This window comes from Mustela lutreola, chromosome 2 (assembly GCF_030435805.1).
Source record: "Mustela lutreola isolate mMusLut2 chromosome 2, mMusLut2.pri, whole genome shotgun sequence".
NCBI lineage: Eukaryota > Metazoa > Chordata > Mammalia > Carnivora > Mustelidae > Mustela > Mustela lutreola.
The window spans coordinates 224,221,169-224,245,638 of NC_081291.1; the positions used below are offsets into that span (position 1 = coordinate 224,221,169).

At 61.7% G+C, this 24,470-nt stretch overlaps 1 protein-coding gene across 9 annotated transcripts; it reads right to left on the reverse strand.

Moving 5' to 3' along the window:
* Positions 1-245: 245 nt before the first annotated feature.
* Positions 246-23,252, reverse strand: SLC19A1 (solute carrier family 19 member 1). 9 transcript variants are annotated; one of them, XM_059164951.1, is made up of 7 exons: positions 18,373-19,613; positions 17,871-18,022; positions 16,553-16,796; positions 12,435-13,173; positions 12,143-12,335; positions 9,676-9,817; positions 246-997 (listed from the first exon to the last, which is right to left on the reverse strand). In XM_059164951.1, the coding sequence occupies exons 3-7, from the start codon at positions 16,751-16,753 to the stop codon at positions 806-808; spliced, it is 1,467 nt and encodes a 488-aa protein (XP_059020934.1). In that variant the 5' UTR covers positions 16,754-16,796; positions 17,871-18,022; positions 18,373-19,613; the 3' UTR covers positions 246-805. The 9 variants fall into 9 exon arrangements, with proteins under 9 accessions (XP_059020934.1, XP_059020930.1, XP_059020933.1 ...); XM_059164947.1 differs by lacking the exons at positions 17,871-18,022; positions 18,373-19,613 and adding an exon at positions 23,143-23,252; XM_059164950.1 differs by lacking the exons at positions 17,871-18,022; positions 18,373-19,613 and adding an exon at positions 22,201-22,326.
* Between the last annotated feature and the right edge of the window lie 1,218 nt (positions 23,253-24,470).

Consider the following 24,470-nt stretch of genomic DNA (forward strand, 5'->3'; position numbering starts at 1 on the left):
AAGGGACACAACAGGCTGAGAGACCCCGGGGGCGCCCTCCGGGCGGGTCCCGTCTCGGCTGGCAGGCCAGCAGCCCCACACTGCCCGCAGCCGCTGCTGAGGTAGGTCAGTTTTAACCCACTTTGGGGACGGGCAGGTCACTGGAGGCCTGGGGAGAAGTGGGGTCTGGGGCAGGGACCCCACATCCACCTGACACGGGCCTGCTGGCCAATGTCTAGCTTCCCCCACAGGACACAAGAGCCTACTGAGGTTTCTCGTTCAGGTTAATTTTTTTAAAAAACCAAGAGCACTAAGGCAGGTACCTGGAAAACGGGCCCCAGACGTCCGGCTCCCAGCCTCGTGCTGCAGGGCCGAGTCCCCATCCCAGTCAAGGGTCCCCAGGGACAAGCAGGGCCTGCCTCCCAGGGTGGGGGGTGACGATGAGGAGGCACGTGAACCCCACTGCCCACCACATGTGGGCGGGGACAGCACAGCCCCCAGCGTCCCAGCAGCTGCCCGAGTGTCCCAGCGAGTGAGGGGACAGGACCAGAGTGCCACACAGGGCAGAGGGGCACCACCCTCAGGCCACAGCAAGACAAGCCACGGCCCCTCCTGAGGCAGGTAGCCCCTGGGTGCAGGGCACAGGGAGGTGCCGTGGAGGGTCCCCGCTGGTCACTGGTTCCACAGTCTGAACCCTGGAATGTAGCTGAGGCCGGACACCTGGATCGCTGACACCGAGAGGCGGGGACGTGGACGGGGCGTCTGTCCTGAAACGCCAAGGCCGCCGGGCGTGGAGGATCCTGGGGGTGGCCTCTGGGGTCGGAGGTCAGGCCTTGGCCTCAGGCTGCAGGCTCTGCTCCAGGGTGGCCAGCGGCTGCATGGCCTTCTCCTCCGCGGGGCTCAGCGCCGGGGGCTGGGGCGCGCGGCGGCCGTCCCGGAAATGCCGCAGGACCACCACCAAGGCCCCCAAGAGGTAGACGCCAAACAGCACCAGGAAGTACACGAAGTAGATGAAAAACTGCGGCAGAGAGAGGGGCAGGGGTAGGGTGGGACGGGTGAGCCCAGCCCCGCAGAGGGGCAGGAGCAGGCACAGTCGGGCGGGGAGCCTGCAAGCCTCCCTGGCTCTCCCTCCTGCGGAGGCCATGGGAGCACTGCAGGGGGCAGGGACTGGTGCTCCGGGGTCAGGGGATGGCCCGGGGTCAGTCCCACGGGGGGCAAGCCCGCTCTCTGCTCCCCTCCAGGAAGCAGAACCCTGCACGCGTCCTTTACGGTGAGGCCTCTGTGATCACCCAAGGCTCTCTGCTCACTTAGGACAACATGTGCTTCCCTCTGTGGGTCAAGTTTCCACAGCGGCCAAGGGCTCGAGGAGATCTTTGTGTGCAGAGCGCGGTCGAGAACCCGCAGCCCGAGGCACCAGAGGCCCAGCTGCACAGCCCCAAGACCCAGGCATTCCCAAGCACAAGGCCGGTGCCCGCCCAGACAGGTGCAGCCGCACACGCCCCAGCTGCTCTAGCGACCTCCAGGCCGGACAGTGCTGGACGGTCTCTGCATCCCCGCGCCAGACCAGGCATGAGGCCGCGGCACTCTGCTCCTGGCACGCCCCTCTCCGATGCCTTCGGGAAAGCTCATCCTCACACCGACCCTGGGAACTAGCCCTGAAGGACGCTGCTTCTGGGGGGTGATGGTCATTGTCTCCCTGCCCCTCCCCTGACTACGGCTGGAAGCCTGGACACCACACGCAGAACACACACGAGCAGGGGACTCTGGGCGGTGGAGGGCAGTTCACCAGTCGGGCCGCTGCAGCAGAGGACGCAGACATGTGTCCCCTGAGCTTTTTTAACTTTGTACTGGGTTTATTTTTAGATCTGAAAAAACCAGTAATCCAGAAAAGCCAGTTGATAAAGGAAAAATACCCCAACAAAAGCTGTTCTTTGTAGCCAAAGGACGAGGAGAGGGGCACCCAGGACAGGGACCTGACAGAGGGGAGCCCCTGGCTACAGCAAGACCCAGCCTCACCGCCCAGACTCTAACCAGGTGGTGGTGGTCAAGGCAGGGCAGGGAGCTGGAACGCTCACCCCAGCAGAGACCACACAGAAAGCCCAGACTTTCACTCTGCCCACGTTGTAACAGCCCCCAAATTCCTGCGCGCAGAGTGAGAACTCTCACCATCACTCAGCAGCAGCAAGAACACCCCAGCCCTGCTGTGTCCCCTGAGGCCATGTGGGAAGCCATACAAGGCCCCCATGCACCTCCTAAGTGCGGGAGGCTGGAGGCCAGGTGGGGAGCCAGAACTCCCATCCCCACCCAGCAGTGAGGAGGAGGCCCCCATCAACCCCTAGGTCAGGAGCACTGTTGGGGAGCCTGTTACCTGGCTGTGACAAGCCCACGTTCCCAACTTCGTCTGTGAGAGCAGTGTCGGGAGAAGCCAGTTACACTGGAGGGTTTCAGTAAGATCCAGATCTCATAACGTAATATCCAAAATGCCCAGTTTTCAGTCACTCACCCAGCAGACCTAGAACCACAAAGGCCTCTGACTGAATAAATACAGTCAACAGACGAGGCTGAGATGACACGGACAGCAATGCCATCGGAGAAAGACTTTAAAGCAGCCAAGATGAAAATGCTTCAACAAGCAGTAACACAGCAGGAACAGAGAGAAACATTCAAGAAAAGACAGAACTAAAAACGCCACAACCAAACTAAAAACTCAAAGAATGGCCTCTGCAGCAGAGCTGATGGGACAGAGAAAACGCTCCGTGAGCAGGAAGATGGGACGGCAGAAGTCACCGACTCTGAGCAGCGAGAAGACAGACCAAAGAGTCCCAGGCTGATCTCATTCCCTTTACAACAAAAGACACGACGCGTGTCATGAGAATCCCGCGGAAGGAAAGAGGACGGGGCTGGCGAAGTACTCGACGCAGTTATGGCTGACGATTCCCCGAGCTGGTAAGAGACATAAACCTACAGATCCAAGACACTGAGGGAACCATGAATAGGGCAGACCCAAAGAAAACCAGACCAGCATACCGTATTTAAACTCCTGGAAATGAAAGGCAAAGAAAAAGTAAAAACTCATGAAAGCAGCCAGAAAAAAAGTGACACTTTAAGGGGAAAACAGCGGATTTTTCATCAGAAACCATGAAAAACACAAGGAAGGGAACACATTTTCAAAGTTAAAAGAAAAAGCTATCAATGTAGAGCCCTACATCCAGTAATAATCTTTAGAAATGAAATCAAGACGCTCCTGGAAGAAGGAAAAACTAAGAGAGAAGTCTGTCAACCCACCCGAAAAGAATGGCTTAAAGGAGGTGCTCTAAACAGGAATCATAAAGAAACCCTGGACCAACTGGAAAGAGAAAGAACACGGAGAGCCCAATCACGGGTAAATGGAAGATTTTCCTTCTCCTCTAGAATCTTCTAAATGTTGGACAGTTAAAGCAGAAGTCAGAACCCAGTTTCATGTGGCTGTACTGGTACACGGAGGAAACAGTCAAGACACGGTGCTATAAACAGTGGGAGACAGAATGACACAGTAGGAGGCAAGATTTCTATACTTCACTCAAACTGCTCTTTTAACCCAAAAAGCCACCATCAAAAAAGCCATACTAAGAGATATACTGAAAAAACACCAGAGATAAACCAAAATGAAATTCTAAAGAATGTGCAAATAATCCACAGGAAGGCACAGAAAATAAAAAGCAGGGAGAAGAAAAGAAAAATGGTAAGGCAGCATCAACTCCAGCACTTCAACGTTACACTAACTGTAAATGGCCTAAACTGGCCACTTACTAAGGCAGAATAGATGAAAGAACACGACTCAACCATCTGCGATCTGCAGGACACTCGTTTCAAATGCAACGATACAGGTGGTTAACAGGTAAAGGGGCAGGAAAGAATGTATCGTGCAAACATGAGTTACAGGAAAATGGGTGATGTTGCTGGCAGGCAGAGTAGACTTCAGAGAAAAGAAATGACCAGAGGCAGAGAACGACATTCCATTCCATAATGGTCAAAGCTCAATCCACCAAGAACACGGCCATTCGCAAGGCACATGCAACAGAAAGAAGAGCTACGGCCGTGCTGCAAAAACGTGTCAGAACCAGAAGGACAGACAGCCAAGCCCACGGCTGAGGACAGAGATGCCAACACCCCTCTCTCAACATCAGGATGAGACAAAAGTCACAAGGATGGAGAACAAGTCGACATCATCACCAACAAGAGGACCTGCCTGACAGGAATCTATAAAACGCTCTATCCAACAAGAGCAGAAATCACACCCTTCCGAGGGTCCACAGAACACCTAACAAGACAGACCACATCCTGGGCCATTAAACAAACCTCAGTCAACTTAAAAGACAGACAGACTGTATTCTCTGATCAAAAAACAGAATGAAAACAGAAATCAGCAACAAAGAGATATGGGAAAATCTCCAAACACCTGGAAACTAAACAAAACTCTTTGAAATAATTATAGGTCAGAGAAAGTCTCAAGAGCGATCAGAAAATACACTGGAATGGACAAAAATGAAAATGAAAATGCAACACACCAATGTGCGGGTGCAGCTACAGCAGCACCGGGAGGGAAAGGCATAGCCCTGAAAACACAAACACCACAAAGCAAGTTTCATCACTGATGGCAGCTCTCACCTCATGAACCTAGAAAAACACGAACAACATAAATATAAAGCAAGTAGAAGGAAATGACAAAGAGAAATTCCGAGGGGCACCTGGGGGGCTCAGTGGGTTAAGCCTCTCACTTCGGCTTGGATCGTGGTCCCAGGGTCCTGGGATCGAGCCCAGCATTGGGCTCTCTGCTCAGCAGGGAGCCTGCTTCCCTCTCTCTCTGCCTGCCTCTCTGCCTGCTTGTGATCTCTGTCTGTCAAATAAATTTTGAAAAAGAGAGAGAAAGAGAAAGTTAGAGCCAGCTTCAGGAAGGCAAGACTAGGAAATTAAAAGCACAGGGACAACAAACTCCCCAGAACCAATAAATGACGTCAGTGAGACTGTGAAAGACCAACATTCAAGCACCGGCTTTATTTCTGGGCATTCACGACACACGTAGCAGATACTGCTACGAACTGAACCGTGTCCTGCCCAAGGTTCGCCTGTGAGAGCCTCACTCCCAGTGCAACCGTATCTGGGACAAGGCCTTCAAGGAGGTGATTAAGGTCAAAGAAGGTCCTAACTATGGGCCCTATTCCAACAGGGCTGGTGTCCTGAGGAGAGAGGCACAGACGTGCAAACACACAGAGAAAAGGCCACATGAGGACACAGAAGGCGACGTCTGCGCGCCAGTTGGCTGCTCTGGAGGAGCCGGCCGGGCTCACACCTTGGTCTCGGACTTCTAGATTCCAGGACTGCGAGAAAATAAAGCCTATGTGAGCCACCGGCCTCTGGTGTTCTGTTCGGCAGCCCTGGCAGCACGTGCAGATGCGAAAATTAAAAACACAGCATCACTCACGACTGCTGGAAAAAATGACGAAAGACTCAGGTACAAATCTAACACAGCAGGTACAATCTATGCTGAGAACCACCAGTGCTGAAAGAAACCCAGAAAGTTCTAACTAAACGGAGAGTGCGCCTGTCCACAGACGGCAGACTCGAGGAGCAGAGGTTTTCCGTCTCCCAGAAATGACAGCGCGACATTCTCGAGACCAGCCAGGACTTCGGTAAGTTGACGGACGACCCCAGAATTTACACGGAAAGGCAAAGATGCTGTAATAGTTAAAACAATTCTGAGGAAACACGTCAAAGCTGGAGGAATCGGTCTGCCCCGTTTCCGAAGGTCCCACGCGGCCGGAGAGCGGGAGGCTGCGGGGGAGGGGCGGGAGCAGAGCACAGGGACACACGAGAAGCCACAGGCAGACTCGCGCAGACACGCGCCACCGGATCCTGACCCAGGCGCAGAGAAGAGCGTCTCTTCCAGGAGAGCCCCGGCGTGGCGGGACGAGCGCAGACGAGCCGCCTTGACGGAAACCGCACACCGCACACGAACGTAACTCCGACGGCTCACAGACCTGCGTGCGCAACTACAGAAGTTGTTCCCTTTGCTTTTTGTATTTTGTTGTTTAGAAGGGGGGGGGAGGGGAAAGGGAGAGAGAATCTTAAGCAGCCCCCACACCCAGCGCAGAGCCCAAGGCGGGACTCGAGCTCACGATGCTGAGAACGTGACCGGAGCGAAACCAAGAGTTGGACGCTTGACCAACTGAGCCGCCCAGGTGCCACATTTCCGTCTTTCTTCTTCAGACTGACGTATGCCTTTTACAGCCAACTCTACTGACGTGTGCATTTTACCACTCTACAGCCAACGTGGGACTCCCCTTCACAGCCCCCGGGGCAAGAGTTCGCATGCTCTTCCGACTGGGCCAGTCTTTAAAACTTTAGAAAAGAAGATACAGGGGGCAACTTCCAGAGCCCGGGTTATGCCAAAAGTTCTTACACTTGGCACCAAAACTCAGATCCATAATGGGAGAAACAGACAAATCAGACCTCGCCAAGATGAAGACGTCCTGCTCTGCAAAACCCTGTCAGGATAGAAAGATGAGCCACGGCTGCCGAGGGCGCATGCGAACCAGACACGGCCGACCCCGAGAACGCAGGGCTTAGAGGTGCCACACGGAACGTCCGACGGACCGCTGGTCACCTGCCGCTGACCAGCAGCTCTACCAGTGACGCGGCAGACCCCATGTGCCCGGACGTGTGCGCCCCGGATCACGCTCCTGCAGTACGGTCAGCTGCAGACAGCGCTACGGAAAATCCCCAAGAAAACACACCTGTCGCGAGCACCACATCTGCTGAAAAAGTCCACGTCTACATGAACCCACGTGGTCCACAGTGTGTTGCTCAAGGGTCTGGTGTAAATCCCCCAAAGGACTAGTTCCTCCCACAGACAGACAACACTCAGACCCCAAGACTGAAAACAAGCCTCCCCCCCATGGGAAGCAGCAGCAGAGCGGAGGGCGGTCTTGCCAGACGACGTGCGGGGGGCACACGAGGGCAGAGCCCGGCTTGCGACATCGGGGACACGCAATCAGGACCACAAACAGGCACCACCCCAGCCAGTCAGATGCTCAGTAAAAAAGAGGGATGACCCCGAAAGGATCTGGGGGCACTGGCTCTCCCTGCCGCCCAGTACCTGCCGGCAGGAAGGCAAAGCAGAGCAGCCGTGGGAGTTGGCCATGGCTCTGCCACGCCCGCACCCAGACAAGCCACGGCCCGTGCTCAGTGCTCAAGGCTCCTGTGTCCTCGACAGCCAACGACCAGGAACAGCCCAGAGTCCTTTACGGGGACCAAGCACACACGCCGTGTCCACCACCCAGTGGAAGGCGACGACAGATGGACGGACACACACACACACACACACGAGCACATGGTGACCCATGTGGATCCTGGGGGGGGCGGGGCGGGCTGAGCAAGAAAGCCCAACCTACAGGTGACAGACCACGATTCCACCTAAGTGACACTCTTGAAAGAAGATACAGAAATGGTGGAGGGACTGTAGGGTTGGGGTCAGGGCTGTGGCCAGGAACGGCCACTGTAGGGCCCTGAAGGGCAGGGGGGGTCTCGCTCTCACCTATATAAGGTCAGTCCCCCCACGTGGGGCGTGTCCGGCGGGGACAGTGGGAACAGGCACATAGGTCTACGTTACCTCTCACGCTGCATCGGAACGTACGGTTGTCTGAACATAAAGTCTAACTTAAAAAACAAGCACACCCAGGTCAGCTCCCCACCTGCTGTGCCCCGGGTCCCACGAGTCTCCATCTAGCCCGAACGCCGACTCCCTCTCAACACCGACAGTCGATGAAGGCAAGCCTCCCCCAAGCGGAGTCTGGAGGCTGGCAGGGGGCCCTGGCGCTCACCCCAATTCCAGGAAGCAGGGCCGACCTCCGACCCCACAGAGCCACCCCCGCAGGACGGGCCCCAGCCGCGAAGATCACGGACTGTCCTGCAAGAAACCAGCCAGCCCCGCCGCCTGGGCGAGGAGAAACTGAGCAACCGCGGTCAGCCGGAGCCCCCGCGTTCTGCAGCGGACGCCGGGTCACAACCACCCCCCGACTTCCTCCTTCTTCCGCACAAAATGCGCCCCTCTTCTGGATGGGTCCGGCCCGCCCGTGGTTTTGCTGTGGCTTGTCCTGAATTGTCATTCTTTGTTGCTCCCAAACATGCCCGTTTTTGCTGTTTTATTTTACGGCGAAGAGCACGTGAGATGACGTGGGCGCCCTGGCCGTGAACAGGGAACGTGAGCGGGAATTTCCCCGCGGCTCCCGCCAGCATTTCTGATCACGAACTAACCGCCCCACGTCTAAGTTTATTTTTTAACTGGGAAATGAGACCAGCCAGAGAAAACCCAATGTATTTTTCTCTGCACTTGACCCGACACAACCAAGAGCTACTACATGGGAAGGCCCAGCCCCTGGGGAAGAGCCCCCAGCCCCTCTTCTAAAGTGGGCCCCGGAGCATGGCCCGGCCTCCAGGCACACTGCCCCTGGGCCCCCCAGGCTGAACAGGGCCATCGACAGGGGTAGCAACCTGAGGTTGGGGCTGCTGTGTGGCTGGGTCCACTAAGCCCTCCCGGAACCGAGACGGGCGTCCGTCCAGCCACACTAACAACCCCGCTGCCCAGAGGCGACCCGGTGGGGGCTCCTCCCAGGTGCTGCTGCCAGGCCAGGCTCCGTGGAAAGTCGAGGGCCAAGGGTGCTCCCCTGCAAAGGCTGCTGCTTCCGAGCGAGGCCCCCCAACCTGCCCATCCCCGGGCACAGGGCACAGCCCCCTTGTCCCCCGCTGACCCCACAGGTGCAGCTGCACTTGTCCCCAGTGGGCAGGACAGTCCCAGTGCTCAGCCCAGAAGCCTGCAAACAGGGGCAGATGGTTCAGATCTCCTACTCCTCAAGGGCACATCCAAACCCCATGGGCCCGTCTCTAAATGAGAAAGTCTGTCCTGCCCAGCACCTTCTCCCAGTCAGCTCTGCGGTCACCGAGGCTGTGCCCACTCAGCCCCCTCAGACGGAGCCCCCCAAGCTCAGGGTGTCCGGGCTCCAGACAGATGGAGGCCACAAGCCCCGCTGGCGGACGGCACTGGTCCAGGGGCCCGGCTACCATCTTGTGGCTCATTCCAGCTGGCCCAGACAGGTCCTACCTTGGCTGAGACCACCTGGAGTCACACACATGCGTGTCGCCCAACCTCCCAGGAGCAAGAGCTCTCCAGCTCCTCTCAGAAGCACCGAGAACCCACTCAGGGTTAGGTGAGGGAAGGGGCACCAACATCACATCCCCACACGTCACATGTATGGCAGACACAGAGCTGGCCCGTGAGCCTGTGCCCGGGTCTGACAGGCACTGACAAGGGCAGAGCTCTCAAATGAGGGCAGTGAGCGGGGACCACCAAGGGAAGGGCTCACGGCCAGGCCTCCATCCTTCCTGGGACACCAGCCGGCACGGGGGACGATGCAGGCTGGTCAGAGCTCCTCCAAAAAGGACAGACAGCACCTGGGCTGCCGCAGAGGTCAGAGGGCATCTGGCCGCCCCTCCCCTCCCTGCTCCGCTCCAGTCTGTGCGTCTGGCCGGAAATGCCCAGCCCGCCCTGCACACAACCCCTCTGCCCCCAACAGTAGACCGACAGCCCCAGGCCCGTGGGGTGGGAGAAGCCGCTGCCCAGACACCCGCGTCCCCCGGGCAGCGAGGCCGAAGTGGGCTCACCTGTGAGTGGACCGGGAGGCCCAGACCCCGCTTGTCAGAGACAATGAGGGTGATGATGGTCTTGAGGACGGTGGCAAGGAATGTATTCACTCCGAAAACCAGCGCACAGAGCTCTTTAGAGAGAGAAGACGCGATCTGAAAACTGAACGGGAAAGCGGCCGAAGTCAGACTCTGGGGGAATGAGAGGCGCCCACAGTTCAAAGGGACTCGGCACGTCCAGCCAGCAGCCGTCCATCCCCCGCGCCCGGGCACGAGATCCGGCTCCGTGAATCCAAGACCGAGGACAAGTGTGCCCCCAGGAGGATGTTCGAAACGTCTCCCCGTAATTCCGGGGCACAGTCAGTCGTCCTCATGAGAACAGGCAGAGCATCTCGGGGAAGCGCGGCCGTTCGCTGTTGAAGACGTGGGGAGTCCGGGACACGGCGGTAACGCAAACAAGGGAAGCAGGAGAACAAATGTGCCCTCCCTTCCCGATCCGCTGCAGAGAAACCTCCAGAAACGAGTGACTGGACAGGAGACGCTCTAGAGCTCTGAAAAGCGACGACAGACACACCCGAGAAGCCTTTCGAGAGGATGACAGAGGGTGAGTGACGCCACCGTGCTGGGTCAGGGGTGGCACATGACAGACCCGCCGGGCCCCGACGAGCAGCAGCGTGACAGCGCGTGGAGCCAGAGAAAGAGCGCATCAGGCGGAGGACTGGAGGAGCCCACGCTGGGCCACGTGCCTGCCATGGCAGAACACCACGCCACCACCCTGCGTGTCCCCCACGGCCTCCATGAACCCAAGTGGGAGCAAACGGAGCCGTGCCAGCGGCACACGTCGGGAGGCTCCTACCATACTCGGTTGACACAAGCGCAGCAGAGAACCCAGCAGAAGAGGCCAGAAATGAACAGGCCACTGACACCAGGGAGGAGCCAGCCACGCTGTCCCTACAGGAAGGCCATCAGGCCCACACGCCCACAGGCCCACCACACGCTTGCCCGCTGTCTGCCAACACCTCCTTTCCAAAGCCTGCACTCTGCCCGGCCAGCCCCCTCCTGGGACCCCTCCGTGGCCACCATCCCAATGCAGAGAGAAACGTGTCACACCTGTGATGACCAGCTTGGCCCACAAGTAGGCAAGAGGGTGCTGACCTCAGGCCTGTCACAGGGAAATACCGTGCATGTCACCCCGCCAACTAGGGCCCAGCTGCTCAGTACCAGCAAGAGCCGAGGATGTCAGCGGACGTGGGCAGCCAGGCGGGCAGGGCCGGAGGCCGAGGCCCGAGCACCAGCAGCCAGGCTTCGGGTAGGAGGAGGCAGCGGCACCCACTCACTCCCCCACGCCTACCTATGCCAGACCTGACCTCTCCTGCGGTTTCTACAACCAGCAAAGACATTCCAGCAGCAGAGATAAAGAAGTGGATGGCAGTGCGAGATGACATAGAGCCCTTTCCAAGTGGGAGTGTGCTAAGGAGATGCTTCTGGGACATTTGCCCGCTGAGAGCGGGGGAGTGGTGCTGGGAAGCAGGAAGACCCGGGCCTGGCCACGGGGAGCACAGAGTCGGTGGCCCCACTGCACCAGGAGCTAGGGATGCCGCCTGAGCGCAAGAACCAGTGGGGACAGATGTTCTAACTCGGGGTGACCAGGAGGGTTCCCCACCCTGCCCTGAGGAGTGAGGCCCAGCAGGGAACCAGGGCCAAGAGAAGGGCAGCTGGTAACAGAGCCAGGCCCACCCGCTGGGTACGAGCCACACGTGTGATGTGGGTGTGCGGCATCGGCTCCGTGAAAGGGACAGATCAAGCATGCCAGGGCCTCGGCAGCAAGCAGGGCGCAGGATGGAGAAGGGTTTGGAAGGCAGAAGTGGGCAGAAGGGCGGCTCTGGGGACATCCCTGGGCAGAAAGAGGGGAGTCCCCAGGGGTGTGAGAAATGCTAGGGCACCAGGAGAGCCCTCGGCAGAGGGGGGGCGGGACTACTTGGTCACTCCTTGGCTGTGTGTCACTGCCCTGTGGTGGGTGGGGACAGGAAAGGCCTTGTGCACCACAGACCGGCCCATGTAGGACTTGGGGCCTCGAAAACAGGGAAGGGCGCTGGGAAGAATGGCTTCACAATGGCTGGTGACCGAGGCCAGCAAGTAGCCTCTGTGGGAGCCACAGAGGGGACAGCACGGGGACCAGACTCTGCATCACGCTCGGGGTCACAGAAGCCAAGACAGGCTGTGCTGTGGACAACGGGATGACTGGCCCGACTGAGAAAGCCCAGTTCACTGCTGCCCCCGACATGAACGACTGCACACCACTGAGCGAGCTCAGCACTGCCTGCACACGCCCCTTCTGCTCCCCGCAGAACATTCCAGAAAAGACGCCTCTTAATAGACGCAGACGGTTTGTCCACTCCCAGCTGCCCGCCAGTGCCTGCTCTGAGCTCTGTCACGTCAGGGGCCATCCAGACTGCGTCCTGACAGCCCCACACTCGGGTCAACTCACGTGGCGATGGGCACCAGGAACTGGTAGGCGCCGCGGAAGAGCACGAAGGCCAGGTAGCACAGCCAGATGTTGTTGGTGCTGTACATGAGGAACACCAGCGCCGCCTGCGCCGCCGTCACGCCCGCGATGACCAGCTTGGCCCACAGCGCCCAGCGGATCTTCACAAAGCCCGCGGAGAAGGAGGTGATGGCACCTAGGGGGACAGGACAGGTCACCGCCGCCGGGGGGGCGGGGGGGGGGGGGGCGGGCGCGGGGTTGTGCGGAAGCGCGGCGGGCGGGGCCGCGGGCCTACCGAGCAGCGTGGACGCGGCGTCCGCACCGCCGTTGTAGACCGAGGCGCTGTCCGCGGTGGGGTGGACCACGTTCCACAGGATGTGCACGTAGTAGACGATCAGGTAGTAGGCGGCCGAGTTGAAGACCCACCAGAGGGACCAGAGGCGCAGCTGCGGCGAGTGCGCGGTGGCCCCCAGCTCGCGGAGCACGCGCGCCGGCGTCCAGTCCCGCCAGGCCCCCCGCGCCGCGCCCGGGTTCATGCGGGCCAGCTCGGAGGCGGCGGCCCCGCGGCGCGCGGCGGCGTCGCGGTTGAAGAAGAGGCTGCGCCGGGGCCGCCGCAGGAAGAGCGCGAGCAGCAGGCTGCAGCACAGCAGGCCGAGCGACGCGAGGTTGAGCGTGGAGAAGGGCACGCCGGCGGCGGAGACCAGCAGCTGGCCCAGCACCGAGCTGGTGAAGACGCCGAGCAGCGCGGCGGAGCGGGAGTAGCCGGCCATGCGCTGGTAGCGCGCGGGCCGCACGAGCGAGAAGATGTAGGAGGAGTAGGCGATGCGCGCGGCCATGGTGACGCTGTAGCACAGCTCCATGAGCTGCATGTGCAGCACCGAGCGGCCGAGCAGCAGCAGCAGCCAGGCCGCCACGAAGCTCGCGCTCTGCAGCACCAGCACCGGCGTGTAGCGCAGGTAGTCGGTCAGCAGGAACATGGGCACCAGCACCGCCAGGTACGAGTAGGACAGCACCGGCGTGATCTCGTTGGTGACCTGGGGGACAGCGGGCTCGTGAGGCTGGGCGGGGGCATGGGGGCGCTGGGGAGGGGCGACGGGGGTCCTGGGCGAGCCCTCCGCATCAGAGGGCACCCACCCTGCCCGCCTCCCACGGCTCCCTGGGGCCCAGCCAGCACGGCCTGTGGAAAGCTGGCGCGACCCGCTGATGGTCCCGAATGACACCAGAACGTGTGGCAACCTAGGTTCGCAGGCTTTTAGGAGATGAAAATGTGACCTGGTGTGTCCTTGACAGTGGGACGGATGGATGCCTCGGCCTGGGAGGAGAGGCCTCAGGCAGCGGGTTCCACGGAGCACAGGGAGGAGGAAGCCGGAAGGAAAAGGAACAGAAGCGGGGCCGCCATGATCGGACCTCGCCTCTCTGCAGAGGGACAGCACCCGCGGCCCACCTCAGAGGGGCCGCCATGGTAGGACCTCGCCTCTCTGCAGAGGGACAGCACCCGCGGCCCACCTCAGGGGGTCCCAGGGCACAGGGACGCTGTGATGGAAGCCCTGTGCCCAGCCCCACTGGACTCCAGCAGGGGGCTCTGGCCGTGGCTCCCATCTACTAGGGCAGACCCAGCTGGGCCCTCAGAGATCACGGCCTCCCTGGTGATCCACAGGCTTGGGGCACGAAGCCTGTCTCGGGCACCGGAACCACCTGAGCCAGGCCCAAGAGCCAGCAGGCCCCAAGGCCCCACATAAGGAAACCGAGAGACCATATGGAGCCTCAGGTCAGCACATGGGGCTGTGCCATGCCCGCCACCTGCCAGCCTCCAGGTGGCCTTGTGGACCCGGTGCCTCAGCCTTCACCCATGGCTGTCTGCAGCCCTGCCCACCCAGGGGGAGCCTCAGGTGGTCCCGGACGAGGGTAGAACAGCATTTCTAGGGCTGTGCCCAGACTGAGCCCCAGGTGGCCAAGCCTCAGCGACTCTCAGGAAGGTTTTGGATCCCCTCCTGGCTGAGGCTCCTGTGCCTAGTGGCCTCGTCAACCCCCACCCCCACAGGAAAGCCAAGGATGACCCCAAAGGTTGTGGTCCCCACAGCACTGTGCACCAAAGGCCTCCAGGAATGCCGAGACTGAGTGCAGGTCAGTCCCAGGGTAAAGAACACGCTACAGTGGGCCACCAGGAGCCACGGAGCCCTGGCTCGAGTCCAGACATGCCCAGGGCATCTACCCGCCCCTCAGTTATGACGGCCGGCCGCAGAGCCCAGAGGGTAGAGACTCAGGAGGACCGACCACCCCTCCTTCCCGTTCCCCTTCTCACCCTGCCCTGCATCCTCCATGGGCTCTCCTCGGGCTTGGCAGGCCAACGGGCCGGCAGAGGCGGCTGACCCACATCCACTTGGAAGGTACCAGGGGAGTGAGCACCCACAAAGTCCCTGGGGTTCGGTGGCATCTGTCAAGTGGCCCAGCACTTGGCACAAGGACAGCTTCCTATTGGCTTAGCCTAGTGTTGCCTGGACGCCTTCCCAGGAGCCTAGTGTGCGGACAGGCCAGGGCCAGGCTGACCGCAAAGCACAGGAACCGTGCCCGGATCTGGATCCAGGTGGCTCCCAGGCAGCTGCTTCTCTGAATGGGCAGGATCGGCTGGGCCCCAAAGCAGCCAAGACAAGGGAGGAGGTGGGGGGAGTGGCGGCAGAGCCACGGCAGGGCAAGAAGGACGCAAAACAGTGGGTTCTCGGGAGCAGGACGAGGGACCCCAAAATCCAGCAGGAAGCGCAAGCCCGATCTGGCAGCACCTGGAGGGGCGCTGAGGCCCGTGCAAGGGGAGGGCAGGGGAGCAGGACAGTGGCCTTCCCTGCTGGGCCCTGATGACCCCAGGCTGACAGAGGACAGGTGGGGCCAGGCCCGCGAGGAGGAGTGTTGTTAGCAGTCCCAGATGGGGGCTCCCCGTTGGCGTGGCGCCGTGGACTCAGCCTAGGCAGCCTGATGGAAGGGCGTCACAGATGGGAAGACAGAGAGCCAGCCGGTCACTAAGCCAGAGAGGATGGGGGTGTCCCCCAGCAAGAAGCACGAGGGACGATCTGGCGGGACCAGAACTTAGAACCCCAGCATAACAGGACACCACGAGCAAAGTGAGTGGCCCAGACAGGGAGAAACAGATGACAGTCCGATCCCCCAGGGCAACCAGGAGGGGGACAGCCCTGCAGGAAATGTGGAGGCGGCGCAGCGAGCCCCAGGACCGCAGGTGCCAGCCAGGCCCAGGGCCCACTGCGCAGACCAAAGGAGAACATGCCGAGCAAGCCGCTCTCAATGGCTATCAGATGGGCAGAGATTCAGCCGTGCCAGTCCACTGCCGGGGACAGAGGGAAATGGGCAGCCAGCCACACGGGCGGCAGAGGCAGGAGTCTGTGCCGGCAACACCAGGCCGCACATGGCAGTACCCAGGACACCTGCAGCAGATTTCCCTCGGGGCTAACAGACACTATGGAAGCACCAGTTCAAGCATTAGAGTGCACTGAGGTCAGGGCAGCCTGGACATGTGTGGACAAGTGTCCCCAGTCAGCCTAGCAGGGACACGCCGCAGAGGCCGTCCCAAACCCCACTCGCAAGCCCGGGGCAGACACAAGCCAGAGAGGCCACAACACCAGCCACTGCGGGCCCAGCCCCCACCTGAGGCAGGTCAGGTCAGGCCTCATGTGCACAGCGACTCCATGTGACTTTTAAGAATTCGAAGGTCCACAAGGGGAAGGGGTCAGGCTCTCAGGCAGGGAGAAAGGCCAGGCTCCCAGAGAAAGCCCGCGGCTCAGTGGGACCCAGCCGTCTAGCCACAGTGACGTGCTGGAGGGAAAGTGCCTGAGGCCAGGGCTGGGCAGGACCAAGGAGCACAGGGCAGCGCCAGCCTGGAACTGGGGGCAGGAGGAGCAGGGCAGGATCTGGGCTCAGACAGAAGGCCTCACCCGGACAGAAGGCCTGACGGCACATTTTATCTACCAACAGCCCTTCGGCTCTTTTGTTCTCCTGATAAGGAGAGCTTTGGGGAGAAAACTGCTTTCCCGCCTCTACCGCCCTGGGGTAGAAACTGTTACCCAAGTTCCAACCCGGAGATCTTCATCCTTCTGCTGAGTCAATCCCTCCGGGTCCCTTCGGGCAAACGGCTGTTAGAGGTCTCCTGCCACGTGAGCCCCTGTGGGGGGGGGGGGGGGGGGGGTGCAGGGTGCCCCCTCCCCGCACTCTTCCCTCCGACCCTCAGCAGACGCGGACCCATCTGCAACCTGCCGTCACTCCTCAACTAGCCTGCTTAGGAGTCCAAGTCCGCCCCCCACCCCTGCTTGAAGGTGCCCTGCGGGGGGCAGAGGGCAGGACGCCTCCCACCACGCGGCCACCCACCTAACCTTGCAGGCTCAGCCACTCTGGGCCAGGGAGGCCACGCACCTGTTCCCGAGTGAAGTTCTTATCGGGGCTCAGGAGGTAGGGTGTGATGAAGCTCTCCCCCGGCCGCAACTGCGCCATGAAGCCGTAGAAACACAGGTAGAACACCAGGCACCTCCAGGACTTGAGCTCCGGGTCCGGCTCCGGGTCTGGCCCCGGCTCCGCGGGCTCGTCCTTCTCCACCACGGGGCCGGAGGGCACCATGCTGCCCAGCCCCCCGGCGGCCCCGGACGAGACGATGGCGCTCCTGAAAGATGAGCACAGGCTCAGGGCAGCTCCAACAGCCCTCGGACCCCATGCCTCCTCCCCACAAACCCCAGGGCTCTTTCGATGTGGTCGGGACACAATGTCCACACAGGGCAGGGGCCCCAGCCCTGAGAAAGGCCTGGCGCGTGTCACAGCCCAGACATCTGGTCCAGCCAGCCCAGGCGGTCACCACCACCAGGAGACCAGCAAGATTGCTGCACCTTAAGTATCCGTCAACTCAAACCAAACACAACTTAAAGTGCCATCTTTCAGGCACCCAAACTCCTCCCACGAGCTCACAGTGGGAGCTCTGTGTTCATTCCTGCACGGCCTGTTCACAGAGGGTGACTGTAGAGGGTCTGGGTCCATGGAGAAACCCTCTCCAATTTCCAGCAGTGGGCACAAAAAGTTCCCAAGATGTGGGGCCAGCCTGGTGGAGATGCGGGGTCCAGGGATCCCAACACAGGTAGCTCGAGACTGTCCAAGCAGGAAGTCCCCCCCGCACCCCCTGCCACTCCTCCCAGGATGAGGCCCAGGAAGGCCAGGGGACTGCCGAGGACGCCCTCCCCACCCAGGACCATGGACAACAGACAGAGTCCCCACACCAGGGCTGGGGCCTCAGGGAAGTGAACTGTGTGGCCCAATGAGCAGAACCGTTCCCACCATCTAAGCATCTGTGCTTATTTCTGGGACACAGGGACAACAGAGGGACAGCAGTGAAGCCCTGAAGAAGACAGGCTGGGGGTCTCTTTGTGGGTGCGACAAGGAACGGCGGGGCAGAGGTGAGGCGTAGCTGCGGGAATGCCAGGGTTTCCAAGGGAGCGAGTGATGCGGGAGAGGGTGATCCCAAGAGTTACAATGTCCTGGGCTAACCCCCTTCAGTGCTCCCAAGAGGCCAAATGAAACCATCGGCCAGACTGGGGAGCTGCAGCTTCCACTGCCCCCACCCACCCCACTGCCCCTGCGGGAAACTGTTGCATTGGGGACCAGGCCAAGGGTTCCTGAGGGCAGGTTCTGGTACGTGCTTTCCCGAACCCACTGGGAGCTTGCATAAACGGATGGGAGAGGGGGGCACCTGGGTGGCTCAGTGGGTTAAAGCCTCTGCTTTCGGCTCAGGTCGTGATCCCAGGGTCCTGGGATCGGGCCCCACATCGGGTTCTCTGCTCGGCGTCGAGCCTGCTTCCACCTCTCTCTCTATCTGCCTGCCTCTCTGCCTACTTGTGATCTCTGTCAAATAAATAAAATCTTTAAAACAAAACAAAACAAAACCAGATGGGAGGGCCCCAGGGCCTGCCACCGGCAGAACCACTCCCATGTCGGGGTGCACCCCAGGGACCCATCCCGGCCCTCAGACTCCCCTCCAGCTCACTCTCCTACTCCCAGGTACACCCCCTGGCCGCCGGCCAGGTAAGCTCTCCAGCTCGGGGTGAGCAGCTGAGAAGCCACCTGAGCCGAGGGTCCCTGGGAGTGGGTCCCCACCTGCCCCTGCCCCTGCCCCCAAGGGATCAGGAGCCCTGAGGACTTGGCCCTCCTGTTCAAAAGGTGTCACCTCCAGAAGCAACAGGAACTTCCCTCACCTGGTGTCCCCGAGTCCTGGGCAGTAGTGGGAATTTCAAACACCACACCAAACGCGTTAATGTTTTCTGCTCTGGATCTTGGACTCCTACCGCTTCCGAAACCGAGGGGCAGTGCTTCGTACACTACGCTGAGAACTGCCAGAAACTCCCACTCTGGGCTCTGCTCGCTGCAGCTCTCTGAAGGTCTGGGTCATGGCCCAGGACTCTACACCTTAACACATCCCACAGGCATGTCTGAGCAGGTGGGGATGCCGCCTCAGGACTCCTGGCTGGACGTGCAGAGCTTCACATCCAGGGCCCCCAGGGGGCGTGGCAAGCTGGCGCCCGATCACTGCTCGGAAGGGCCCCCAGGAGTCCTCCAGGGTAACAACAGCCCCAAACCCCAGAAGGACAGGCACGCAAGGAGCCGCCCCAGGGGCTGGCCAGGGAGCTCACAGGCTGGGGAGAGCGTCTGCAGAGACAGCGTCTCAGGGAGCCCCTTCGTTCCCAGCCCATCCCCTAGCTCCATGCCTGAAATCTGGGAACACTGCCCAGTGCGGGGTGCAAGCTGGACAACCTAGCCCCCCCCCATTTATAATGGTAGGAGTGGAGAGCCCCCCCACCCCCAGCTGTGAGAGAGATGCCCAAGCCTCTGTGGCTGCCTGTTCTTCAAGCACCTGAAGCTGAGGGCCCCGTGTCCCCACAGCTCATGGAGCCCCGGGTTCACATGCATTGCACCTCGGGGCCCACACTGTGTTCACTCACACTTGCAGCCCCTTAGCTGGCTTGGCCCCCCACCCCCCACCGGGCCAGTGCACCCCAGGTCTCCGGTGCCCAGGAGTCGTCTCCCACCCATTGCACACCCACTGGAAAGGGGGACTTAAGCTCTCCTCTGCCCAGGCGCCCAGACCCACTCTCCAAGGTTAGGAACGGAAATGCTCACCCTGGACAAAGAGCGCATTTGCGGCCTCACGGCCAGCCCAGCCTCACTCTGGCCCACACCAGAAATGGCAGAGGAAACGCAAGAAGCACAAAAGGTACCAGACCCTTGAGCGCATCCCTTCAAAACTGGGCACTTGCGTTTCTGCTTCAGACATTCTTCCTGAGCGCTATTTAGAAAACCTGCCCCTTGGGGCACCTGGGTGGCTCAGTGGGTTAAGCCTCTGCCTTCAGCTCGGGTCATGATCTCAGGGTCCTGGGATCGAGCCCCGCATCGGGCTCTCTGCTCAGCGGGGAGCCTGCTTCCTCCTCTCTCTCTGCCGGCCTCTCTGCCTGCTCGTGATCTCTGTCTGCCAAATAAATAAATAAAATCTTTTAAAAAAAAAAAAAAAAAGAAAGAAAGAAAAAAGAAAACCTGCCCCTTCTCCAACTTGGGGTGAGGGTGGTCACCATCCTGCCCCCCCCCGCACAGGCAGCCCCCAGATTCCTGAGAGAAGAGGTCCCATGGCAGTGCACATGCGGCACAGCGGACCTCTGGTCAGCCCTGGCAGCTCGAGTGCCCCCAGCTGGTGTCACAGAAGGAAGGACAGGCAGGCCTCGAGGGCGAGCATGACAGGCCACAGCAAGAGCAAGGTGAGGCGGTGAGTGATAAAGCTTATCTGAACGACACCCCAGGGTCACGAGGCCCAAGGCCACTCTGGAATGTGCATCTTTGAGGCTCATATTCCACACTTCTGTCAACACCGAGACTTCTGAAACAGGCTGGACAACAGGTCCCTCTGGACGGAGCCAGGCCGGACAAGGCCACAGGGAGGAGCAAGGCCCCACCCCTGAAGCAGCAGCACCTACACAGCAACGGGCTAAAACTCCAGAGTCTGATTCAAACTCCTTTTTTAAGAGCGGCCACTGCAGAAGAAATGCGGGGCACCCCAGTACCAGGGTGTCTGAGGGCCCCGGGCACAGCCCACGGCCTCGAGCCCTGGCTCCCGGCTTCTCCAGAGAGAGGCCGCTGTGCAAGGACTTAGGTTCAAAGCGAAGGGCTGACCCACCCGGGAGCCGGCCATCTGGGCAGCCGGCAGGGGCCCCGCCTGCGTCCCGAGTGGACTTCGGCTGCAGGGGTCTCTTTATTCCACTCACCTGAGCTGGGGGTAGTCACCAACCCTGACAGGAGGCCGGCCACTGCCGCTGTAACTCAAAGTCCTCTCTGGAAAACACAGACTGCTCTTCTCAACACAGAGGCCCTTCCCAGGCTCGCACTCCAGGTGGGGGAGGTGGAAAGACCCCCTCACACGCTCATGGGCAGCCCAGACGGCAAATGAGGTGCCCACGCTTAGGGCAGGTGACAGACAAGAGGACTGGCTCGGACCACAAGTGTGCTGACCCCAGCCAACACCAGGCAACCTCAGGCCTCCTCAGGGCAAGCAAAGGACCCCATCACGTGCCTCCCAGAGAAGGTTCTGACAGTTCCACATGGACCGTTCCTCACAGCCCTCCAGCACCTGTCCTGGGGTGGGGGGCGGGGGGGAGGGTAGTGTGGAGCACCAGCTGCTGGTCCCTTCAGGACCTAGTTAGCCGGGAGACCCAAAACCAGACACCATGTGTCCTGGGTTTTAAACCAGCTACCACTCTCCCAGGTTAACAAGGCTGTTTCGTTAACTTCTTAGTGAAAACGAAGAACCCTTACATCCTCCCCCCAAACCACCTGACACAGTTCCGTGTTCCAAAGAGTAAATTTAAACCCCCGGCCATCACTGCTGTAGACACTCAACCCTCAAGTTTAAAACACGTGGGAGGTGAGCAGCTTTGCCCAGCAGCAGGCTGGAGTGTCTGGAGTTAATAACATCCTGCAAAGCCCCCTCCGAAAGAAAGGAACTAGTAGCACCAAGTCAGGAGTGAGCAAGGCAGGGGGGCGGTGGGACACCATCCGGGAACCCCAACCATGAGCTCTGGGCACCCAGGCCCGCAGAGGGAAGCAGTTCCCCCAGGACACAAAGTCCCGGCTCTGCTGATCCAATCTGGAGGGGGGGCAGGGGGGCCCTGCTCGGTCACTTGCCCAGGAAGCGGGAGGCAGATCCACAACCCCACCTGCGCTCTGAGCAGAATGGAAAACAGCTTTTTCTAGACGCATTCCGGATTTCTGAGCTGGCTCAGATTCCAACTTCTGCTCTGACACCAGGCCGGCTGGGGCTGGGCACCCAGAGATTGTAAAGAACCTCAGGAGCACACCGCGCGCGCCTGCGCCAAGGCCGCGGACTCTCCGGGGCAAGCGTGGAGAGCAGACAGGACCTTTGGGGATACTTTCCTCCTGCGAGGTGTGGGTCCACTCAGGAGAGGGCTGCAGCACGGCGCCGGATTCCAGGCAATCTCCGGCACTCTCCGCGCCAGCGCGCCTCCAGCTCTGGGCCCGGCACGGGACTGGGAGGCGCGCCAAGGGTTCCCCGGGTCGGGTGGGTGGGCCGGGGATCCCCCGCCTTCCCGCGCGAGGAACACGTGCGCCGGGATGGTTGTGCCGCGACACGGGGCCGGGGCGCCAGCACCGAGTCCACGCGGTCCTGCCCATCCCGCCGAAGGGACACGGAGTCCGACGGTGACGGGCGAGGGTCCGGGCGGCCCTCAGACCCCAACTAGCCGGACCTTGCGGAAGTGACAGGTGGGGTTCGGAGCGGCGCGCACCGCGAGCCCCGGGGGGAAATGCGTCCGGGGGCATCAGGCGGCGGGCGGGCGAAGCCCGAGTCCCCCCCTGCTCGGGCGGAGGCGAGGGTGGGGCGCCGCACGCGGGAGCCACGGCCAGCGCCGGGAGAACGGGTCACCGTGCGCCCAGGGCGCGTCCCGCACGCGCGGACCGCGCCTGCGCCCGGCCCGGGACCTCGCACGCACCCCGCAGCCCCGCGCGCGCGCCTCGCGGAGTACCTGGGCGGCAGGCGTCCGCTCCTCGGGGCGCGCGGGCGGCGGGGCCGGGGACCCACCGGGACCCGGCGCACGCGCCGTCCCGGCGCACACGGTGACCCGTGGCCGCGGGCGCTGCCGGGAAAAGCGGCGAAACCCCGCCCCGGACACGCCCCGACCACGCCCCCGCCCGAGCACGGACCTCCCGGCCCGCGCTCCGCCCGCCCCGGCCCGCCCCCTCGCCGCCCCCCACCTCGGTCACGCGGCCGCCTCGTGGCGCGGGCGGGGGCCCGCCGTGAGGGGCCTGGCGTACCCGCGGAGGGTCTGCCCGCACGGCCGCAGCCCCCACGGGACCGCCCCTCCCGACACCGCCCCCGGTGCAGCCGGGTCTGGAGGTCTCCCCACCTCCGCCCGGCCCCCAGTCCCCTGCTGGGTCGCCCACCTGCCGCCCCACTCGGGCCCCAGCCACCACTGACTGTCCCTCGCTCCCCTCCCCTGCCGCCCGTGCAGCCCCCAGGGGACTGGACCACCTCCCCCACCCCCAGGGCTGCAGCCCGGACTGGACCGTGCCCCCGGCACCCGCTCCCCGTTACGGGCCATCCCCTTATCCCCGCTCGCCCACAGCCTGGGCTAACCCTGCCCCGCCCCCACGCAGCCCCCACGGGACCATCCCCTCTCTCGCAGCTGCCCTTTCTGGCCGTCTGTCTCACCGCAGCCTGTACTGGATGCCACCGCCCCGCAGCTCCCACCCGACCCCCTCCCTATGCGACCCCTACCAGACCGCCCCCCCCCCCCCCCCCCGGCATCCCCCACTGCACACACCCGTCCCTCTGCTCTGTTTCCCTCTCCCCTTCCCCCCACACTCCTGGAAGGCTCAGCTGAATCACTCCTCCCAAATCCCCCGTTGGGCCACCTCCTCAGGCAGCCCCCACCAGGAGGCCCCTTCCAGCACCCACTGGAACCTACCCACACCTACTGGCCCTGGCCGCAGCTCTGCAGAAGCCCTGGAGGGAGGCACTCCTGCCCGCTAACCAGCTGTGACCGCCTCTTGGAGGAGGGCCGGCCCCTTGACCCCCGCTGGGGCTTACCCCGCCTGCCATCCCAAGCTGGAAGTGAATGTGCCTTTTTTTTTTCTTTTTTTTTTTCTTTTTTTTTTTGGCTCATTTTAAACGTTCCTTTTCTGGCTAACCCGCAAGCTTAAGCCAGGGACGTTGGTCACTGTGCCAGCCAGGACAGAACTGTTGGGGTTTTGACGGACTTCCCCTCCCCCGACGCAGCGCCAGCCTAGGATTCCCCCGGACCCACATTCGGTCTGGCGGCTGCCTGCCGCACCCACACGGCACAGGCACCTGCTCCTGGGGGTCGTGGCAAGCCCCTACCCAGAGGCACCCAGTGCCCGAGCCCCCGGGTGCTCCCCTGGTCCCCCCGTCCACTCTGAAGCCAGGCTCTGGTGGAGGGGGTGGGGGGAGCGGAGGTCAGGTCCGGTCCCGGGCTTCCGGGGAGGAGAATGCAGGGGGAGACGCTGCACCCGCACGGCGCACAGGAAGCGGCGGGAAGGAGGTGCGAACCTTGAACAGGAAACAGCCCGTGCTTGGTCAGCGCTAAGGAGCGGATCCAGGACTGACCTAGATCATTCCCGGTTGCTCTAGGAACGGCGGAGAATGCCCGTTTGGGACACGCGAGCTCTGCAAGACCGCAGGCCGGCCCAGCGAAGAAGAGGGGCGCATTTTGTGCGGAAGAAGGAGGAAGTCGGGGGGTGGTTGTGACCCGGCGTCCGCTGCAGAACGCGGGGGCTCCGGCTGACCGCGGTTGCTCAGTTTCTCCTCGCCCGGGCGGCGGGGCTGGCTGGTTTCTTGCAGGACAGTCCGTGGTCTTCGCGGCTCGGGCCCGTCCTGCGGGGGTGGCTCTGTGGGGTCGGAGGTCGGCCCTGCTTCCTGGAATTGGGGTGAGCGCCAGGGCCCCCTGCCAGCCTCCAGACTCCGCTTGGGGGAGGCTCGCCTTGGACTTTCGTGGGGGGAGGGCAGGGTGGGGAGACTGGCTGCCCACCACGCCCCAGAGAGGCCCCGGGGTGGGGGGTGGGGCAGGACCTGGGCCTCCGCCATCTAGGGGGCCACGAAGACAAAGGAATGACCAGGTCTGCCTGGAGAGAGCAGGAGGGGGACATGCCCAGGGAGCTGGCGGCCACCCCGTGGGATCCACTCCCAGGAAGGGAACAGCAGGGGCCCATATCGGGCAGTAACAGCAGTGCCCCCCACCCCCACCCCAGGACAGGCTCATCGCCTCGCACTCGGAGA